Source organism: Suricata suricatta, chromosome 5, assembly GCF_006229205.1.
Source record: "Suricata suricatta isolate VVHF042 chromosome 5, meerkat_22Aug2017_6uvM2_HiC, whole genome shotgun sequence".
Lineage (NCBI taxonomy): Eukaryota > Metazoa > Chordata > Mammalia > Carnivora > Herpestidae > Suricata > Suricata suricatta.
The window spans coordinates 16660668-16679709 of record NC_043704.1 but is presented as its reverse complement, the minus strand read 5'-3'; the positions used below and the strand labels follow the sequence as shown (position 1 = coordinate 16679709).

The window sequence follows — 19042 nt, the reverse complement described above, 5'->3', positions numbered from 1 at the left end:
CTAAGCTGAAGTTGGATGCTTAACCAACTGAACCAACCAGGTGCCCCATATCTGTTTGTTTATGTTATTTTACTCTTTCTATCTGCCTTTACTTCTCTGTCAGCTTCAACTCCTCAATTTTTCATCTCAATCTAAAAATGATTAAAATACCTTTATTTCACAAATACCCAATAATCTCATCCATAGTCAAAGTGAAAATTATTGAATTTGAGCTTTTATAAGCTATAATTAATTTTAGAAGTTCATATCTAAAAATATAAAAATAGAACTAATAAAAATCATATATATGTTAATAAATTTGATCCTATGTAAGTCAACAGATTATGCACTGGAGTCTGAAGTCTGAATTTTATCAACTTAAGCCTATGCAGAATAATTGTTTAATGCTTAGGTAACATTTAACAGAGAGAATTTCATTTATTGTCTTTATTTTCAAAATGTTTACTAGAAAATCTGGTTGATAAAATGGGAGGACTGTGAGGGTAATTGGAATTCTTGGCTAGATATGTCTTTGTGTTAAGATGCTCTGATTCCATTTCTAATAATAGCAAGATGAAAAGAAAATGTGTTAGCTCGTTGAATGGAGCAAACTTAGTTGAGGTTCAAAATTAGGTCAACAGTTTGTCACATTTATAAATCTTCATCATTTCTTTAAAACTAAATCTCATGCAGTGATTGGACTTGTTTTTTAAAATATTTGACAGTGATCATACTCCCACACTCATTGCCTACATTGATTCAGAACAATATTTCTTTTTCAACTCCTTTCTCAGAAGAATTTTATTCACAAACACTGTCACTTTCTGATTAGATCTTTTTTTGGTCATAAATGTTGACTAGATTACTTGAGTAAGCCTACATTATTTGAGTAATTAGATAATGTTGTTTAACAGCCTATTTTCTGTTGGTTCGGAATATTTACTTTAAAAGACAATTGGAGGGGTGCCTAGGTGTCTCAGTCAGTTAATCATTTGACTTCAGCTTAGGTCATGATCTTGCGGTTCAGGAGTTCAAGCCCCACCTCGGGCTTCATGCTGACAGCTCAGAGCCTGGAGCCTGCTTCAGATTCTGTGTCTCCCTTTCTCTCTCTGCCCCTCCCCTACTCATTCTCTCTCTCTCTCTCTCTCTCTCTCTGTCTCTCAAAAATAAATAAAACATTAAAAAAAGATGATAGGATATTTAGAAGGGACAAAGAATGTGGCTTCCTTAAAAGACATTGCTCGTACTCTTATTTATCATGCCACATAAACTTCAAAGCTCTATTTGTCATGGAATCAATTTAAAAAAGGAATGAGTAAAAAATCTCTAACATTTATACCCAAAAGGTCAGCTCAAGTCATTAGTGTCAAAACCTGACTTTCCAAGGCAAATCTTAGGATCACTGATTGACATAAAAGCTACGAATGAACATTTTCATTCTTTTCTCTGTGTGTTTCTTCATAGGCTGCACACAAAGGGAGTCAGCATTCAAATATTATTTTCAATTAATAATTAGTTTGATGTTCAAATAACTGGTTTGTAATTTCAATAATGTAGACAAGTAAAGCCCTGGCCATGGGCTGAACTCACTTGTTGGCCCATGTAGGACCAAGAAGGAAAGATGGAAGGATGGAGAAGAAGGTTGCTCTCCTCTGCAACCCTACATTCTTCCCTCATATCCCTATTCCCCTGCAGTTCCTAAAATTAGAGAAACAGAAAGGCTTGATCCAGGCCTTTCTTCTTTTCTCCTACTCCTTCCTATCCCTCAGCATTTATTTATTGTGCTCTGTGTTTTTCTGTTAGATCTTCACTTATCTCTGACATCTTGAGGGCAAGAGGCCACACTTATTTTAGCTAATGTCTCTTTTAGCATCTTCCATATTGTGAACACTGATAAAAGTTTACTTAGGAATAATGCTGCAATATAAAGCATGTATATACCTCACATCCTTGATTAGTGATGGATGATGCAATACACAGGATAGAGGATGGACAACATAATTTACTTTATCTTGTTACCTAACATGCAGTCATTCTCATACTGAGGTAAAAATCACCTAAGTTTCTGGAGGTTGAATGTGGGAAATAATTGCTGATTTTGTTTGTTTTCAGCAGTTTCTTCAAGTGATTTTGTTGCACACTACATTTTGAGAATATCTGGCCTAAAGAATTCTTCCCAATCATTAGCACACTATAAAAGTCTTTATAAACTGGCCTCCTCTCATCAGCAACATTTTGTCTCCTACCAGAATTCATTCTCAGCCACCAGCTAGTCTCCAAATAATGGAATGCCTTTCCCCACCATGCTGCCTCCCACACTCCAACTCACTCTTTAACTCACTCTTCGTTTTCTCTCAGAAGTCTTTTAAAGCAACTCAGATGAAGAACTCTATTGCCTTGTGACCTCATCTGTACCTTAAAGATACCTCTAACATACAACTCAGCCTGGGGGAAGGCACATATTTGCCTTCATGTCTATCTTCATATTTGAATCTATTTTCATTGAGGTCAAGGACCATGTCTCACCTGTGTGATTCAACGCAGAGTGTATCTTGCTCAATATTGATTGCAGTATAAATGTTTTAGAGTAACCTTGGTAAATGGTATGTGTGAGGACTTGTTCTTTTTTTTTTTTTTTTTTTTTTTTTTTTGAGGACTTGTTCTTTAATTAAACAATTCTACTCTGGAAGAATTTTCAAATATAGTTGGTGTGGCTGACACCATTATTTTCCTTATTAAAAGAAATCTTGACTGGTCATCCAAACTCTTACCTGATGATCTTGCTTTCTATCTTACTGAGAAAGCAGAAGCAACAAATTCCCACCACCACATCCACCCACCTCATTACCAGCATGACTTCCTGTGTTCTCCCGTTACTAGGATGAACTATCTGTGCGCACTCCCAGTGAGTGAACGAGACTCTCATCTACACAAGGATATTGCTACTGTAGATTCCCTTTCTTGTATTGTCAATTTGTCCCTCTCTGTCTGATCATTCCAATCAGCAAATGGATGTGCTACAAAATGCCTTACTTTGGAAAATACTCTCCCAATCCTATGTCAGATATACTGGACATTTTCACACATGCTATTGTCTTTCATTCTTACTCTTGTGTGAATTAGAAACTATTAGCCTCATTTAATCAGATGAGGGTGTGAGGTACACAGAGCTGGTAAGGAGCAAGGTATAAGTCCAGATCCATATTTTCTGATTCTGAAGGAGCACTTGGCAGAGTGACCAAGTGCCTACTCCTCAATCTCAGCTTTTCCAACTGAAATAGGAGGGAATTGGGAAATATGCCATATCCCCATTAAATTTTAACATGTCTTCTATGATGCCATATCAGGAGTAAAAAGTAATTCTGCAAGATAGGTGAAGTTGTTAAAAACCAAACTTCAAAAAAATTATGCTTTGCTATATTTACAATCTAGAAGTTTTGACTGTCAGTGCAAATGAGATGAATAAGAACTAGAGTGGACACAGACCTTTTGTGTCACTGGCCAAAGAAAGTCACATACAGTAAAACCCATGATCACTTCATTCATCAGGACAGAGGGAACTCTGGACCATAGACATCTGTGATTTTCAGGCTGTCATGGGGTAGGATGCACAGCCATACAACAGAGAGAGCTCAGAGGAATCTTGCTGAATGTTTTGAATTCCACAAGGTTATTAGACATATTTGTTAAATAAATAAAAACACATACATAAAGAAGTATAGTCAAGTGTTTTGAAGCATGTGATACCACTAGGTAGAGATTAAAGCTTTATGTAGCCATCTTAAAATTCTGGAATCTTAGAGAGTCCATGGAGTACAGAGATGAAGATAGTCAGCTTAGCAGTGCAAGAGTGTAGCTTGTATTCTACCTCCTCACCTTGGGCCAGTTATCCAACCTTGCTAAGACTTGGTTTCCTTATGTTAAATGCGGGTAAGACCCTTAGTGGTGTTGTGAAGGTCAAGTGGAAAAGTAGTTGATTAACCTTCCTTCCACTTTTTAGAGCACTTTCTATAAGAACACAGACTCACAGAATTTTGAGGTCACTGAGACAGAGTTGATGTGATTGCCCAGTCGCATAGCTTATAAGTAATAGGACCAAGATAACACTGAATTCAAGACTCAAGTGTATATGGACGTGCGTGCACACATACATGTATTAAAAGCATGCATACCACCTTAACACATTATGAGAAATAGTTAATGAAAAGTTATGTATACGTACTCATACACAATATTATGTTTTCCTTTTTTAAACGGATTGGTCTGCCCCCAAGTCATGGAAAGTAATTTACTTTGCTGAGCGAAACACACATATGTAACAAGGGAAAATAGTACACCTGACTTTTGATTATCTGTGTTAAAAAAAATCTGAATTAAAATTTTATTGTCAGAACCTTCTAGCTTTAAACTGTGGGTACATTAGACTGGTTGCTGACTTATAGATGTCAATACTCAGCAGGCCTGAACACAACTGGAAATTGTTACCTCTCCTTTTATTTGTATTTCAAATAGAATTTTTATTAGTAGGGCAATGTTGGACGATTCTTTCTCTAGTTTTGTTAACTGGTTCATACTCTCTGGTCATAATTTTATTGATTGATATCAATGTTTAGCACCATCGATTTTTTATGCATTGATGAGCACACTATTTCGAGTCTGGGAATCCTGAAGAACAATCAAATATGCTAAATGAATCATGAAGCACATTTCCAATATGAACCCTTGGCAAGGAGTCTCCTTTTTTGCCCTGGGCACCCGAAGAATGCTTTCCATTAGTATTGTAGTATGTAAGAATACATGCCGTATATTAAAATGTCTATTGAGTCACATTAAAGAAGCTTTACAACTAGAAGAGGGGTTATTCCAAAACGTACTGCTCCAGCTGAAAGGGGGAAACTCAGAGTGAGGGAAAGGAAATATTTTAAGAGGGAAAAACATGCTTTGTGTTCTTGTAGGGAGATTCTTGTTGACTCTGGAATACCTCATCATCAGGTCTTGCTTTATGGTAACAATGTTAACTATTATCTTAATGGTTTGTATTATATCAACTATGTATTTATTATGTATTTATACATAGTAATTGTATATTATATTAATTATGTTAGCTACCTTCTTCAATCAATTGTTAATTCCTTGATGGCAGGAAATACTTTACTTCTCTTTGGATTCTACCATTTGTATTTGATAGGTATCCAAAATATTTGTGATTGAGTGGTTGAATTAAGGAGTAATTCTAAGAGTTGCACACTTTTGGGTATTGGGGGAAAGGTAGAGGGAAAGTAGGAAGACCTGGGAATTAGGATCTTCTTCCTACTGGCCATGATAGTTAAGAAAGTCTACAGGATTGTAATGAGGAGAAACAAATATCTGTGCCCCACCCCATTCTCCTGTTCCCTTCCCTCTTCTTCTCAAAAGATCTTAACAAACATACCTTACAATGTGCATTTCAAAAAAGTGAAATTGTTTGACCTCCTTAAGGTCAAGGTACCTATGGTGGTGGGATTGGAAGGCAGATAGATTTAGTTTATTTATACCCCCCAAATCTGCTCTTACACCTCAATCCACTCTAAGAGATTTTTCTTGGAATCATGAAGGCTTTTCAGATTTAGAAGTTCCTTATTGGCCTGTGAATGTGTAGGAAAAGGATTATGCCTTTAAGTATTTGATTACTTAATTATAGTCATACATTCATTTAGCAAACTTTCATTTTGCTAACATTTTCTCATGGAATTGCTAACAGTAAGATCAAGAAGAAAGGTAACTTGGTGAGATGGGTGTGGATAGTGTTGAGAAAAGAGAACAGAGAAAGAATTGTATGAATTTCAAAAATTCATCCACACTGTCTCCTGAATAGAAGAGTTAATGAGAACAATTCATCGCAGTGTTAATTCACTTGTTTTTAATTAAAGGAGGCATACTCTGTATTTATTGTATAAATGCAGCCCTGATGGGCTAACTGTACAATTACTATCTTACTCAGGTCCCCAGAACGCGATACCATGACAAACCTCTGATATTCACCCTCTATCTAAGCAATGTGAGCTCCACCTCGTCACCCACAATTTTAAGCTGGTTCTCAGAAAAGCTATTTAAAAACAAATCTGAAGTGTACATAATGATGGTGATGAAAATAAACATTAAGCAAAGGAAGAAATGATAAACATAACCTTTAGACCACATAACTTCCTTGGATGTCAGCTATTTCAGGAACTGAAATGATGCATTTATCATATTCTCATCTGTTCAATATATAATTATTTTAACTATTATGTGTGTTGTTTATAACCCATTATCTTGCAATAACAGCTTGCATGGATCACTGCATAATTTAAAAATATAATAGCTTTTCTTGCCAATATTTGATTTCCAACTCTAAATCTGCTGACTTTTACTATATCTGTTCCATGCACTTCGGGTAAACACATTTTTATTTCCTAAAGATTTACCTTAGAATACGCACCTGGATTTTCTTTTTTCATAAACTAGTCTCCTTTGGTGCTGGTTCATGTGGTGGCTCATTTTCTGACATAGAATAAATTGGCTCTGTACCTTAAAATCAACTGAATGGGCAGAAACACAAATCTGAGACCCAGTGGGTGTGAAGTGGGTAGGAATAGAGCCCTTCTATAATTATCTAGATAATGTGATCAAGAAAACCTGGAAATCAAGTCATTAGGTCTTGATTTACTCAAACTACCCTCATCACATTAATTTTATCATTGTCTTTGTTGGGTAGATACTTATTATTATAGTTAACCAATATGTTCTGTGACTATCAAGATAATGTATGGATGCTACATACATTGATTTCATATTGTTCCCTAGTTAGCCTGGTTGGGTGAGATGCTTAAGAAACATTTTTTTATTTAGTCACCAAGATTTATTGAGCACTTGAAATGTGGGTAGTCCAAACTGAGTGCTATAAGTTTAAAATAGAAACTGGATTTAAAAGACTTAATAAGATAAATTAATAATTTTATATTGATTACATGTTGAAGTGATAATATTTTGGATATATCACATTAAATTAAATATTTTATTAAAACTAATCTCAGCTGTTTGTTTTTAATATTTTAATTAGCCTCTAGAAAATCTGTGTGATTCACATTATATTTCTACTGGACAATGCTGCTCTAGTGTAAATCTTGCATTTGTTCATAAAAGACTATTAGATGTTCATCATAGGGTTGTTTCTATATGCCAAGAATAAAAGAAAAAAGAGAGATTCAAATTATCCATTCATAAGGGAATGGATAAGTACACTAAAGTACAGATGACCCTTGAACAATGCATATAACTTCTGATTCCCCCAAAACCTAACTATTAATAACCTCGTGTTGACCTGAAGCCTTACCAGAAACATAAACAGAGTAACACATATTCTGTATGTTATATGTTTATGTAGTACATTCTTACATAAAGGAAGAAAAGGAAGGGAAAATATTTTTTAGAAAATGAAAAGGAAGAGAAGCTATATTGACAATACTGTATTTATATTAAAAAATCTGTATATAAGTGGACCTTTAAAGATCAAATCCATGCTGTTCAAAGGTCAACTGTATATTTAATAAATGAGTTGTTCCTCTACTTGGATTTAGTCTTTTAATATTTTCATATCATGTTACCTCTTTTCTTTCAAGGCATTATTCAAGTTTCACATTAACTGTGAGATGCTTTCTAACTACCCTATGTAATAAGCAACACCCATTTTTTTCCTTCAAAGATCCCTGCACACTGTACCTGTTTCTGATTCTTGCTTTTCTGATACTACTTGTCATTTTAAGTACTATATTTCTTTTTATATACATCTGATTCCCCCACTATTGCATTCTTGGTGTTTAGAGTAGTGTCTGCCACATGCTAGGTATTCAGTAGGTATTTGTTGAATGAATGAATGAATGATAGAATAGTAGATTTCAATGAGAAGGAAAAAATGGAAAAGTAAATAATATGAATCAAATTAGGTATATTTCAAAACTTAACATTGGTTAAAAAAGAAAATTGCTGAATGAAATATATAGATGCACACACCCACAAAACATATACACACCCACACATCACCATACATATGACATTCATTTAAGTAAATTAAACACATCCATATGCATGTGCACACATACACATGTACACATACATACAGACTATGGTATAGAAAACAAATTCTTCAGTCCAAATAATGTAGAATGAGGACACTGGAGGCTGAATGGGGGAAGCTGGGTAATTGACATGAGTCTCTGAAAGCTATCTTACAAATACCAATGTTATTTAGAATAACATAAACTAAGAAGAATTTGGTAAAACCTCCCATTCTATTTGACACCCCCTTTCTTCATTTCTAACAGGTGGTTATTTATCTGAACACTAATTACCAATTTCAGAGATAGGTATCTTAGCACCTTAGTTTTATATAAGACAGTGTATATAATTGGTAAAAACTGTAAACTGTGAACATTTAGTAACTGATCTCATGTCTCTGTCTAGAGTTGTACAGGAATTGAGGGAAAGACCTGAAAAATCCACTCTTTCTTTAGCTCTAAATGTCTTAAATGTGAAGGGGTACAGGGGTAAATCGTTTTCATTTATGCAGTGCAAAACTGGGTGATGGTGCTGAAGAATGGGTTGGATTGCACATGCTTTTCAATAGGTGAGAATGAAAACTACAGATGTGACCTTTTCCAAAGACTATAGCTTTGAGTGAGTTTCTGCCAGATCCAATGTCATCTAATTAATCCAAGGGACATCTTGTCCTGGCAATCAAAGTCAAATGGCAGGCAATAATGGGAAGTGTTACTCAGTGGCTCCACAGCAGGATTAAACATGTCAGAGTTTTGCCTCTCCAGCAGCTTTAATTTTTTTTTTTAATTCTGCAGTTTTTCACCTGGATTTCATGTAAAAAAACAAACACTCAATACTGACCTATTATGTAGAAGTCCAAATAAATATCCAGACAAATATAGGTGACTCAGTGGAGAATTTTATCTTCTCCTCTTTGATTTTTAAAAACTTCAATTTAATTATCTTATTTAGACATTCAAATTAATAATCTTCATTTCATCAAAATAGAACAAATAAATTACAACTTCATAGCAAAACATGGCAGAAAGCTGCCCATATTTTCAGTGATATCCCATTTGTGTTGGCATTTGCAAATAATTTTCACTCCTATATAGTAAATTTATTTTGGACCAGATCAATTCGGGAATATTTATATAGTTTAAAATTAAGTATTAGCTCAGCAAAATTTATTAAGAGTTTGGTGGATTTTAACTTTCTCTGTTCAATTCAGTAAGTATCTTTTAAATGTCCGCCACGTTCAGGCACAGTGCTCTGAGGACACAAAGATAAATTGACTTTGCCCTTGTTCAAGGGAAAGGTCTTATAGGGTCTGAATGAAGCATGTTAAGTGCTCATATAGAGATGTAAAGCAGCCATGGAGTCGAGTGGAGGACCGTCCCCAAATAAAGGGAGAGGCTCATTAGAGAAAATGAGTCCTCAAAACTCCAAGTCCAAGAAAACAATGGGAGGCAATGCTTTCCAGGCTGAAAGACTTATGACAAAAGGGGTGTGATAAGGCAGGTTTTAGTCAGGAAAAGAGGTTTATCTGTCTCAGTGTGTGAGAAAAGCATGGTAAATGCAGGAAACTAAAAGCAAGTTTATGTTTGTAGAGGGTAGAATACCTACTACAATGACAACAGTTATAAAAGGATTGAGTATCAAGAAATGGTGTTTAGTTATAGGTCATTTTAATAGATGAAAAGTGATGAGGACAGTGGGCAAGGAATGTTGCTAAACATTTAGGATAGAAAGTTAACAGGACTCCATTAATTAGATGAGTGTGCTGAGGGGGATGGAGAAGTTTAGACAACCTGTGGAGGTGTGGTTTGAGTGACAAGTTCAATTTTACTCTTTCCACCCAGTTATCAATATGATAGGTATCAGGATGCCAGAGTGTGTAGATAAACACCTCCAAGTTTCCTATGCATATGTACAAAGGAAGTGTCCCTTAGAAGATTGCTCTAGATCTTTTGGACCTGACCATGAGATCAAGGATTTATAAAAGGGTCACATGTATGAATGAGGGAGTTGCTAGAGAGATTTCTCCAGGGAGAACAGTGGCTTCTCTGTGAGTTGTGCTTTTCTGTCTTCAGGATGCCATTTTTGAATCCCAGTAAGTAGGATTTCAAGGAGCCATTCAGAGAAATCTGAAACTCGTGGGCTACAATTGGAGAAGCAGAAGACCAATGGCTGATTCAAACATCATGAAGTCAAGGTAGACTAAGGACTGAGGTGTGGCTCCTATGTGACAAAAGAGGACTACACAATATCTGATGAACTGAGGTGGGGCCCAACCAAGAAGTAGTGCATCTTGTTCAGAGGCACTCACTCCCAGGATGCCCAAGGAAGGGTGAGTGGGTGTTTTCTGGGTGCTAGATTTGAATCCAGAGGGCCTCAGTGGGAGTACAGTCCAAAAGACTGTCTAGAAGGGTGAGGAGTTTCAACAGAAAAAAGCAAGAGTGTACCCCTGGGTATCATGGGGTTGAGGAAGCATGATATGCTTTCATCTGAAAGAGACCCATGAGTTGGGTCAAAGAACTATCAGGAGAGACTGCCCGACTGGAAATCATAAACAGTCAAAGAAAATTCTTCAAGGAAAAGAGTTAGGTTTAAAAATTCCCCAGGCCCACTTGGGGACATGAACTTGGACAATCTGCTGATCCCAGAGAGCACAAGACAGTCCTGCCAAGCAAAAGTGTCCTCAGTCTTTTTGAGCCTGGTAGGACATGCAACAGCTAAGGGTATGGTAAGGAAGTAAGTGAGGAATGGAGAAAGAGGAGAAAACAACCACACTTTTCCACCTCGCTAGTCTTATATCAGACTTGAGCTCAAAGGGAAGAGAAATTTGATGTTAAATCACATTGGACTTCTGAGTAATATTAGAATAGAAATTCTAATTCCTATGTTGAAGATCAACTTATAGGGGCTCTCGAACTGTCACTGCCATAAGTAAACACAAAAATCATGGAAAATCTGCCATGCTTTCACTGAATAATTTTAAGTGGACGACAGAAGCAACACTAAATTGGTTTTGCTGTCCCACTAGTTGTGTTTGTTTGACATCCCAGTTAACATTGTCATTTACTGACATTGGGTTTATGTAGCAATAATATCTTTAGTAGATAAAATGACAGATTCTATTTGGGAATTTGCTGATGTGGGGGTGTCTGCAGGATATGTAAATGGATGTTTTCCAATAGAGAAGTAGCTACATGAATTTAGACCTAAGGGAGAAGTCAGGGTTGTCCTCAAGAAATACTTCTACATTTCCTTTGTGCAGTTTTTTCCCCTTTTAGCTCTTTATGAATGTTGGCCAATTTCAAACCAAGATATTTATAATTCTTCAATAATCTTTGTGGTTTTATCAGCTTTAGTCAAACTTACATAAGACTGCACAAGATAAACTGTCTGAAATATCATATTTTTGTGTCTTAAGAACAGTGGCTTATGATCAATTATCAATCAAATTTGATTTTCTCAGCTGAGCAGGCAATTTTAGTCAATTGTCTCTCCATATTTACTTAACCTTATTTCTCACCACTTTTACATGGGACTCCTCCTTCTGACCCCAACAGTACTCTTTATGTTTCATTTATACTTATGCGGTTCACCATACTGGAACTTTGTTTCAACCAAATTCTATTTTCAGTACCCAATTCAGACACTTTTAGCATAGGTTTTAGGCCAACTAGGGTATTTGTAAGGCCTCTGAGATTGCAGATTTCTGCCTTTTGTGGGAACAATGCAGCCATGGTTTAAGTCAGTTTTAATATAGGCTCTGTAACCCAGAAAATAGTTAAGAATGATGACATAACCTAAAATGTATAATTCACTTCCCTGTACCCACAGTTCAATGCCCTTCCCAGCACATGCGATTATAGACCCTCTTCTTCCAAGATGCCTCAGTGTGCTTGCCTCTGCTGCACCTACTCCCACTGATTGTCCCATGGCCAGCTGGAACTTATTCTGGATACAGATTAACTTCTGACCATGGACAGGAAGTCCATTGGCTTCCTCAGCCCCCACATTCAGCTATCATTTCTACAACTGACCTGAGATGTGGGTTTGCCAGAGTTTTTGGGTAGCTCAAACTGGTTGATGATTACCTAATGTTTGGGGTCTTTCCTGAACAATCATGTGTATGCTCTATGATCGAAAGTTCCCTCATTGCCTGGCATCATTGCAGTTGGCTCCCTGTGCCATGTCTCCTTCTGTGGTACTCCTGATTTTTCACTGCTTGGTCCTGTCCTCCTTTTTGCAGATACTGCTTCTTCATCTTGGGTCCCATAATAATAATGTTGACACCAATAAGAACAATATTGTTAACATGTAAGCATGTTACATTACATGTAAGCATTACAACATGTACGCATGCAGTGCTTACATAAGCCAGGCAATATTTAATGTTTTATATGCAATTGCTCATTTCTTTATATGCAATTCCTCATTTCATTGACAACTGCCTTACCTGATAGACATTTTAGTGGGAACTTCCATTTATGATAGCTACCATTTATTGAGCAACCACTGTGTGCCACACATTTTGCTAAGCTGTACATATATATAATCGCCACAAACATAGAATTTTTATCTGCATTTTATAGAAGAGAGAACCGAGAACAAAGAGTCTCAATGACTAAGTTCACATAGAAGGCAAGTTGCAGTTAAATCTCAGGGTCTGTGCCCCTGCTGCCAGAGTTAAATAGGCTGGTCTATTCCTCAGACCCTTGCCTCACTCTCTCACTAGAACCTAGGGTCTTGGTAGACACGTCTAGCAGACCCTGTTTTTGCCTCATTGAATTGTTTCTGGATATGATACTCATAATCCACATCTGTCCTACAGTACCTGCTTATAGGTCCTGTGCATTCTTTGTGTGTCTCATGTGTGAGATGATGGTAGACATGTCTAGCCGACCCTGTTTTTGCCTTATTGAATTGTTTCTGGATATGATATTCATATTCCACATCTGTCCTACAGTACCTGCTTATAGGTCATGTGCATTCTTAGTGTGTCTCATGTGTTTCTTTGCTTGTTCATTCATTCATTTATTAGCTCATTCACTTGTTTGGCATCTACTTTTTTGGATGTTCATCCCATGCCTAGTCTTATCAAGAACTAGAGAAACAAGACTGGAAAAGCAGAGCTTGGAGATAGACATGTAAATAAATATGATAGTCTAACAAAGGTGATGGAGCTAAGAAGCCAAAATTTTTGAGCCAAGGTCAGCACAGAGAAGCTAATGCTTTAGTTGAGACATAAAGGATGGCCCAGAGAAGGCCTTTCAGTCAGAGGCAAGAGAATCAGAGGCAATGAATTTCTATCAGAGGCAAGGAGCGTATAGCAAGTTCAGGCAGCCCCGGAAAGTTCAGCAGTGCTGGCATTGGGGCAGGAGATGAGAAGGATGGCATAGGAGATCAGGAACCAGAGCACTGGAGACCCTGAAGATTCAGCTGATGCATATAGATTTTATCCTAGACACAGGAAAGCTTCAAAAGAAGTCTTCCATTTCTCACCTATGTAGAATTTGTATAGTAGATAGTGAATTCCACATCTCTCAATATGGGGGGCAGATAGTTTCTTGTAGTGCAAGTTAATGTTACTTGTGTGATGGAGTCCCAGTACCTCTTGCTGGGCGGGGGTTTATAATCTCCTAATATATTTGCTTAGCAAATGCCTACAGAGATGACATTATGACACACTCTACCGGGTTTAAAATGTCCTTTAATTCTTACTCTTTTCTAGTCAGCCTGAAACACCAAAGGGTGGTTAGCCTGAATAACTTGTCTGGAAGGCTTACTGATTCTAAATGATGTGTGACGTTATCAGGGATTAGCGCAAACACAACCACCTCTCTGCTTGGAAAGTTTACCTCCTGTGACAAATTTGATCTTCACTCCATAAATTCAATCTGCTGACTTGCTCCTTTACATGATTTCTGATTATAGTTGGAAATCCTTTAGAAAGTGATAGTTACTAAGAGAAAGGACCTGAGAAAGTTTTAGGGCCACATGTCTTATTTCATGTTTCTTAATAAAAACTGATGCCTGCAAAATTTTGTTGAATTATGCACTCTTTGAAAGAAACATCTACATTCTATCATTTTTGCATCTTTTGGCCTGTCTCAGAATTCCTTCCATGCAATCTTTCCACAGGCTGGGACACTGCTCCTGGTCACCCCCCATCCCATCTCTGCAGGTACCTGCACCCTGCCAAGGGCAGCATATGGCACTGTGACTCAGGAGACAAAAAAGATGAGCATGATAGTGATAAAAGTTTTTAATCCATGATTCACCTCTCTCTTCAACCCCCAACCGTGGAGTCTGAGAATGGGGAATTTGCTATTTGGAGTGAAAAATCATAAAATGCTTTCTTGCTTTCATTGTGGTCCCTCATTTTGGAGTTCATTATTTCTTTAAACAGGCCTAACTGTGGCTTGATAATTTTACCTTCTTATACAAGCAAAAAGATGCTTGGGGTGCACTGAATGTTTGATCTTGAGCTTTCATGTGGCCTCATGCCTTTCCCTGCACTGGTAGGAGATAAAAGGAAACCAGCTGTTTTCTTGTTAAAGATCAAGGTGATCAGGATGGTGATTCAAGACCTAGCCATGATCGCTGCAGGGAGAGCAGAGGCTGGGTGATGTTATTCCGTTAGGCACAGTATGTCAGATTTCTGTAGCTGTCTGAAAGAGTATTTCATTTCATGCCTATTTGTGATTTCTTTGTTGATGTTGTTGCCAGGTTAAATTCCTGGCATCATACTCAGTAAACTGAATGACACTATTATTAGTAGTCTATCCCAATGGTAAGTGAAGAGCTAATATCTCAGGTTCTTACTATGTTTCTGTGCTGTTCTTCACAAACTCATTTTTCGTCCTCACAATAATGCTATGTATGAGATAAAATGAGTTATTTCCATTTTACAGCAGAGAATATTAAGACACAAGAGTTTAAGTAACTCTTAACTTTATTGTATAGCTCACAAATGTTAGTAGAGCTGGGACTTAAACCCAAGCAACCACACTAGGATTAGGGTGAGGTAAGAGAGTTTCCCCAGGGCACAAAATTTAAGGAAACACTCCCTTGAAGTATCCTATAGGTGCACTTCTCAAAACTGAGAGTGAGTGCCTCCTTAAATCAGACACCCAGGGAACTTTTATGCTGCTGGCCACACCCTAGACTCAGCCTTGCTTTGGGGTCTGGGTAGTGTTAAACCTCAAACATACTGCCTCTCTGGTTCTCACCCTTCTAGATCAGAGTCAGCTGTTAAGAGGAAAGTAGATTGAACAGCCCAGGAGAGAGTTTGTAGAAACAGAGATGGAGCCCAAAGAAGGATTTCTCCCTTGCTCTTGGCTGGGCATTCTTCTCTTGTACTGTGTTCCCTCCCATTCATTCCTTTTATGACTTTGTCTCACCTCAACCATCTCCAATACAAGAGCAATAAGGATACTCTTCACTTGAGAGGTAAATTTCTGCTTTCCATAGAGAACATATTAGAGCAGCATCACAGAGTAAGGTGTGTACTCAGACCTTATTTCATCTTGTCAAACTCAGACACACCCTGAGGTATATGTTGATGTTAAAGATAATCCAAGGACACATATCTAGAAGAGAAATCTGAATCTTAGAACAGTGTTTGATGAGGAGAAGTCAAATTCCACTAGAGAAAAGGAAAATGTAGGGGTCATCCAGGATCCCAGGGCAATCATGAAGAACTCAGACAAATTCTTAAAAATCTTTTAGACCCCTTGGTAAGTTTTGAATAGGACTGGACTTTTCTGGTTTGCTGACAAATGGCAAAATAACTGTTATTTCATTAGGACAAACAGATCCCTTTGTTCAGTCCTGCACAACCTGACATTTAGGAGACCACTGGAATTATGGGATGATAAGGTGGGAACTATCTCTGGTATTTCTCAGCAATGGGCAAACCCTCTCTTTGACTCAATGTGGCCTGAAATAAGCACTCATGAGCTCTTATTCACATAGGTGGAGGAGGGCTAGCAGCATATGAGACCATAGTTGAAATGAAAGAGAGTGAGTATTATGAACTTCTTTGAACTTCTCAACATCGTGCTAGAAAAGTTCTGGTAGTCCTTCTAGACAAACATTTACAGTGAAATCCCAGCAGATTGGATGATGATGGTTTCTCCTCCTTTATAGATATTATGCCAACAGAGCCATGTGGGAAAGCCACACTAAATAAACAAGTCAAACAGCACTATGCCTAGGGGAGAACTGGGCTATGAACGAGTAGCACTTGCCTCTTTGATTAGGTTCATAAATCTGGGTCCAAGGCGCCATGGCTTGTGCCGGTGACATTGTAAGGAGCTGACGGTCAGTTGGGAAGCTCGGTGGGAGGCAATGGCCACCATGTAGACGGCATCATACATCAAAGCTGCTTCAGTCTGTGAGGGAAAACACACACCACATCTTCAATTCTACATTTGCTTACCTTCCTTTACCTGAAAAATCATTCTGCCTGCTTTCTTATCTATTATTTGTGTGATCTCAACAACCATTTATTCTCCTGCTGAACAGTCTTCACTCTCCAGTAGCTATTTTTCTCTAAAATAATATCTCCTACTCCACAGGAGTCATAGCTGTGCTTTGTTTTGAGTTCTTAAAAAAATTTAAAAAATCCCCCACCTCACATCAGCCACAAGAGACTTGATTAAGGGAATAAATATTTTTGGAGCACCTTCTGTGCTAAGCATGGTGTTAAGATCAACTACATTGAGTTAGAAGCTAGTCAGCCTCAACATTTTAATATCAGATTTTGTTTCTTAGGACTTATACCCATTTATATGTTTATTTACTTATTTTTATTTGGTAGGAATAAACAGCTTCAAGGAAAACTAATAGGTAATTTCCAAATAGGGATACTTGTGCTATTTACTTTGATTTACCAGAGTCAAGAAGGTCTGAGATGTGAAATCAAGTCCAACAGCAGGTTGTAGGAGACCTTCTGAAAAGCAGACCTGTTTAACTAGCTCAGAATATACCTGCTCTGATTAGCATTTGATTTTTTGATAGAAAGTGTAAGTAGTCATTGCTCTTGGGGGTTGGGCTTCTCATTCTTCCCTTCCTCATGAAATTTCTCTCACTTGTAAAACTTCACACAAAACTGCTAATATTTTATAAAAATATTGTCAGGTTGCTTTCTTTAAGGATAAAAATATATAATACCTTCTCATGTTAGTTGAGGATTTTCATCACAAATTTATTTGAAATTCTCAACAAGCTCCCCAAATCAACAGAACAGTTAGATAAAACTACTGATGTAGGAAAACTGACCTTTAGACAGGATAATTGATGTGTGTAGAATCATACATTCAGTCAACAGTTGGTAGAGTTAATCCTAGAATTTAGGTCATAGATCAAAAATTCTTATGTGTTTTTTTCAGAAATCTGTTGATTCAACATTTACTATGCATTTACTGAGCATGTCTTAATGGAGGTGGGAAGAGAGGGTAAAGGTTACTATATCTTGCCCTTTGTCCATCTATGAGACCAGAGAACACCCTCTTTAAATCCGTATCCTGTGCAATTTCTATCATGGCATTTTCCATATATATTTATAGTGACATCTGTTTCTTAATAAGAATGTGGGTTTTATGAATGCAGAAATGGTTCAACTTCTTTCTCTCTCTCTCTCTTTCTATATATGTGTGTGTGTGTGTGTGTGTATGTGTGTGTGTATTTAATTTAACATTTATATATAATCTATATTCAATATTTATTTATTTTGAGAGAGAAAGTGCACACATGTGCACACCAGTGGGGGACAGTCAGAGAGAAAGACTCCCAAGCAGGCTCCTCATTGTTATCACAGAGTCTGAGGTGAGGCTCCATCTCACGAACTGTTAGATCACAACCTGAGCCAAAATCAAGAGTCTTATGCTTAACCTACTGAGGCACCCAGGCACTCCGCGATTTCATTCTTTAGTGGCTAGCACAGTTACTGGCACATAAAAGTGTTTTAATAAATGTTTGCTTAAGGAATTAATGGTATCTCTTGCCTTAAAATGAGATACATTTTTGTGAGAATTGTATAACACCAAGGTTTTAAGATGACTTCTAAGATAAATTGTTTCATTCATATGATTGACATGTAGAAGTTAGATCGGTAGTGATGGTGGCAGTGATGGCAAAAGCCTAAAAATGTTTTGATCTTTTCAGTTCAAACCTGGTATAATTAATGTCATAGATGTGAAAACAGACTCAGGAGAATTAGACTAGTCCAAGGCCACTGTGCTAATCAGCTGAATAGCCAGGGTTTGAACCCATGACTGTCTGATTCAAGCATCCATATTCTTCACCATTCTGCTATATTAGTTTGGTGTAAATGAAGGAGAATAATATATTGGTATAATGAGACTTTTTGAAACTCAATCAGTAATAATAGCTAACTTTTACCAAGTTCTTATTATAAGTCAGCTGCTGGCCTAACATGAAATCTTCACCATAACTGTTACTCCTTTGTGGTTAAAGAGATGACTAGGTTAAACAGCATCCCCAAACTAGTGGAGGAAAAACCAAGATTCAAAACCAGAAATTTGGTGCTAGGATGTGTCTTCACAACCTCGAAACTGACCTGCTTCTAAAGCAAGTATTTGTCTGATGATTTAATAAGTACAGTAATAGCTCAATTATGGTGAATATTCATTGACAATGTAATACACACCAGGCACTATAAGTATTTTCCACATGCCATCTCCTTAAATTATTGAAATGATACCTTTGAAATAGGTATTGTCCCCATTATACCAACAGGGAAATGGGGACTTGGAGAAGTAACTTCAGGAAATAACTTTAATAACTCCCCAACTTATTAGGCAAGTGAGAATTTCAACTCAAGATGTAAACTTAGATTCCAGAGCTCATGTTCTGAAAACCACTTAACTGCTATACTATGGAGACCTGGACTTTTTTAGTGGAATATACTTTTTATAAATTTGTATGTGTATTCACTATTGACTAATTAAATGATTTGATACAGAAGTGT

At 37.1% G+C, this 19042-nt stretch overlaps 1 protein-coding gene across 5 annotated transcripts in view; it reads right to left on the bottom strand.

Annotated features, from left to right (window-relative positions):
- GRIK1 (glutamate ionotropic receptor kainate type subunit 1) overlaps window positions 1–19042 on the bottom strand; it is a 375366-nt gene that overhangs the window by 84093 nt on the left and 272231 nt on the right. For all 5 annotated transcript variants that reach the window (XM_029939072.1, XM_029939074.1, XM_029939073.1 and 2 more), the window contains exon 7: window positions 16299–16442. In XM_029939072.1, the coding sequence (XP_029794932.1) occupies window positions 16299–16442 (144 nt within the window). The remainder of the gene's footprint in view (window positions 1–16298; window positions 16443–19042) is intronic.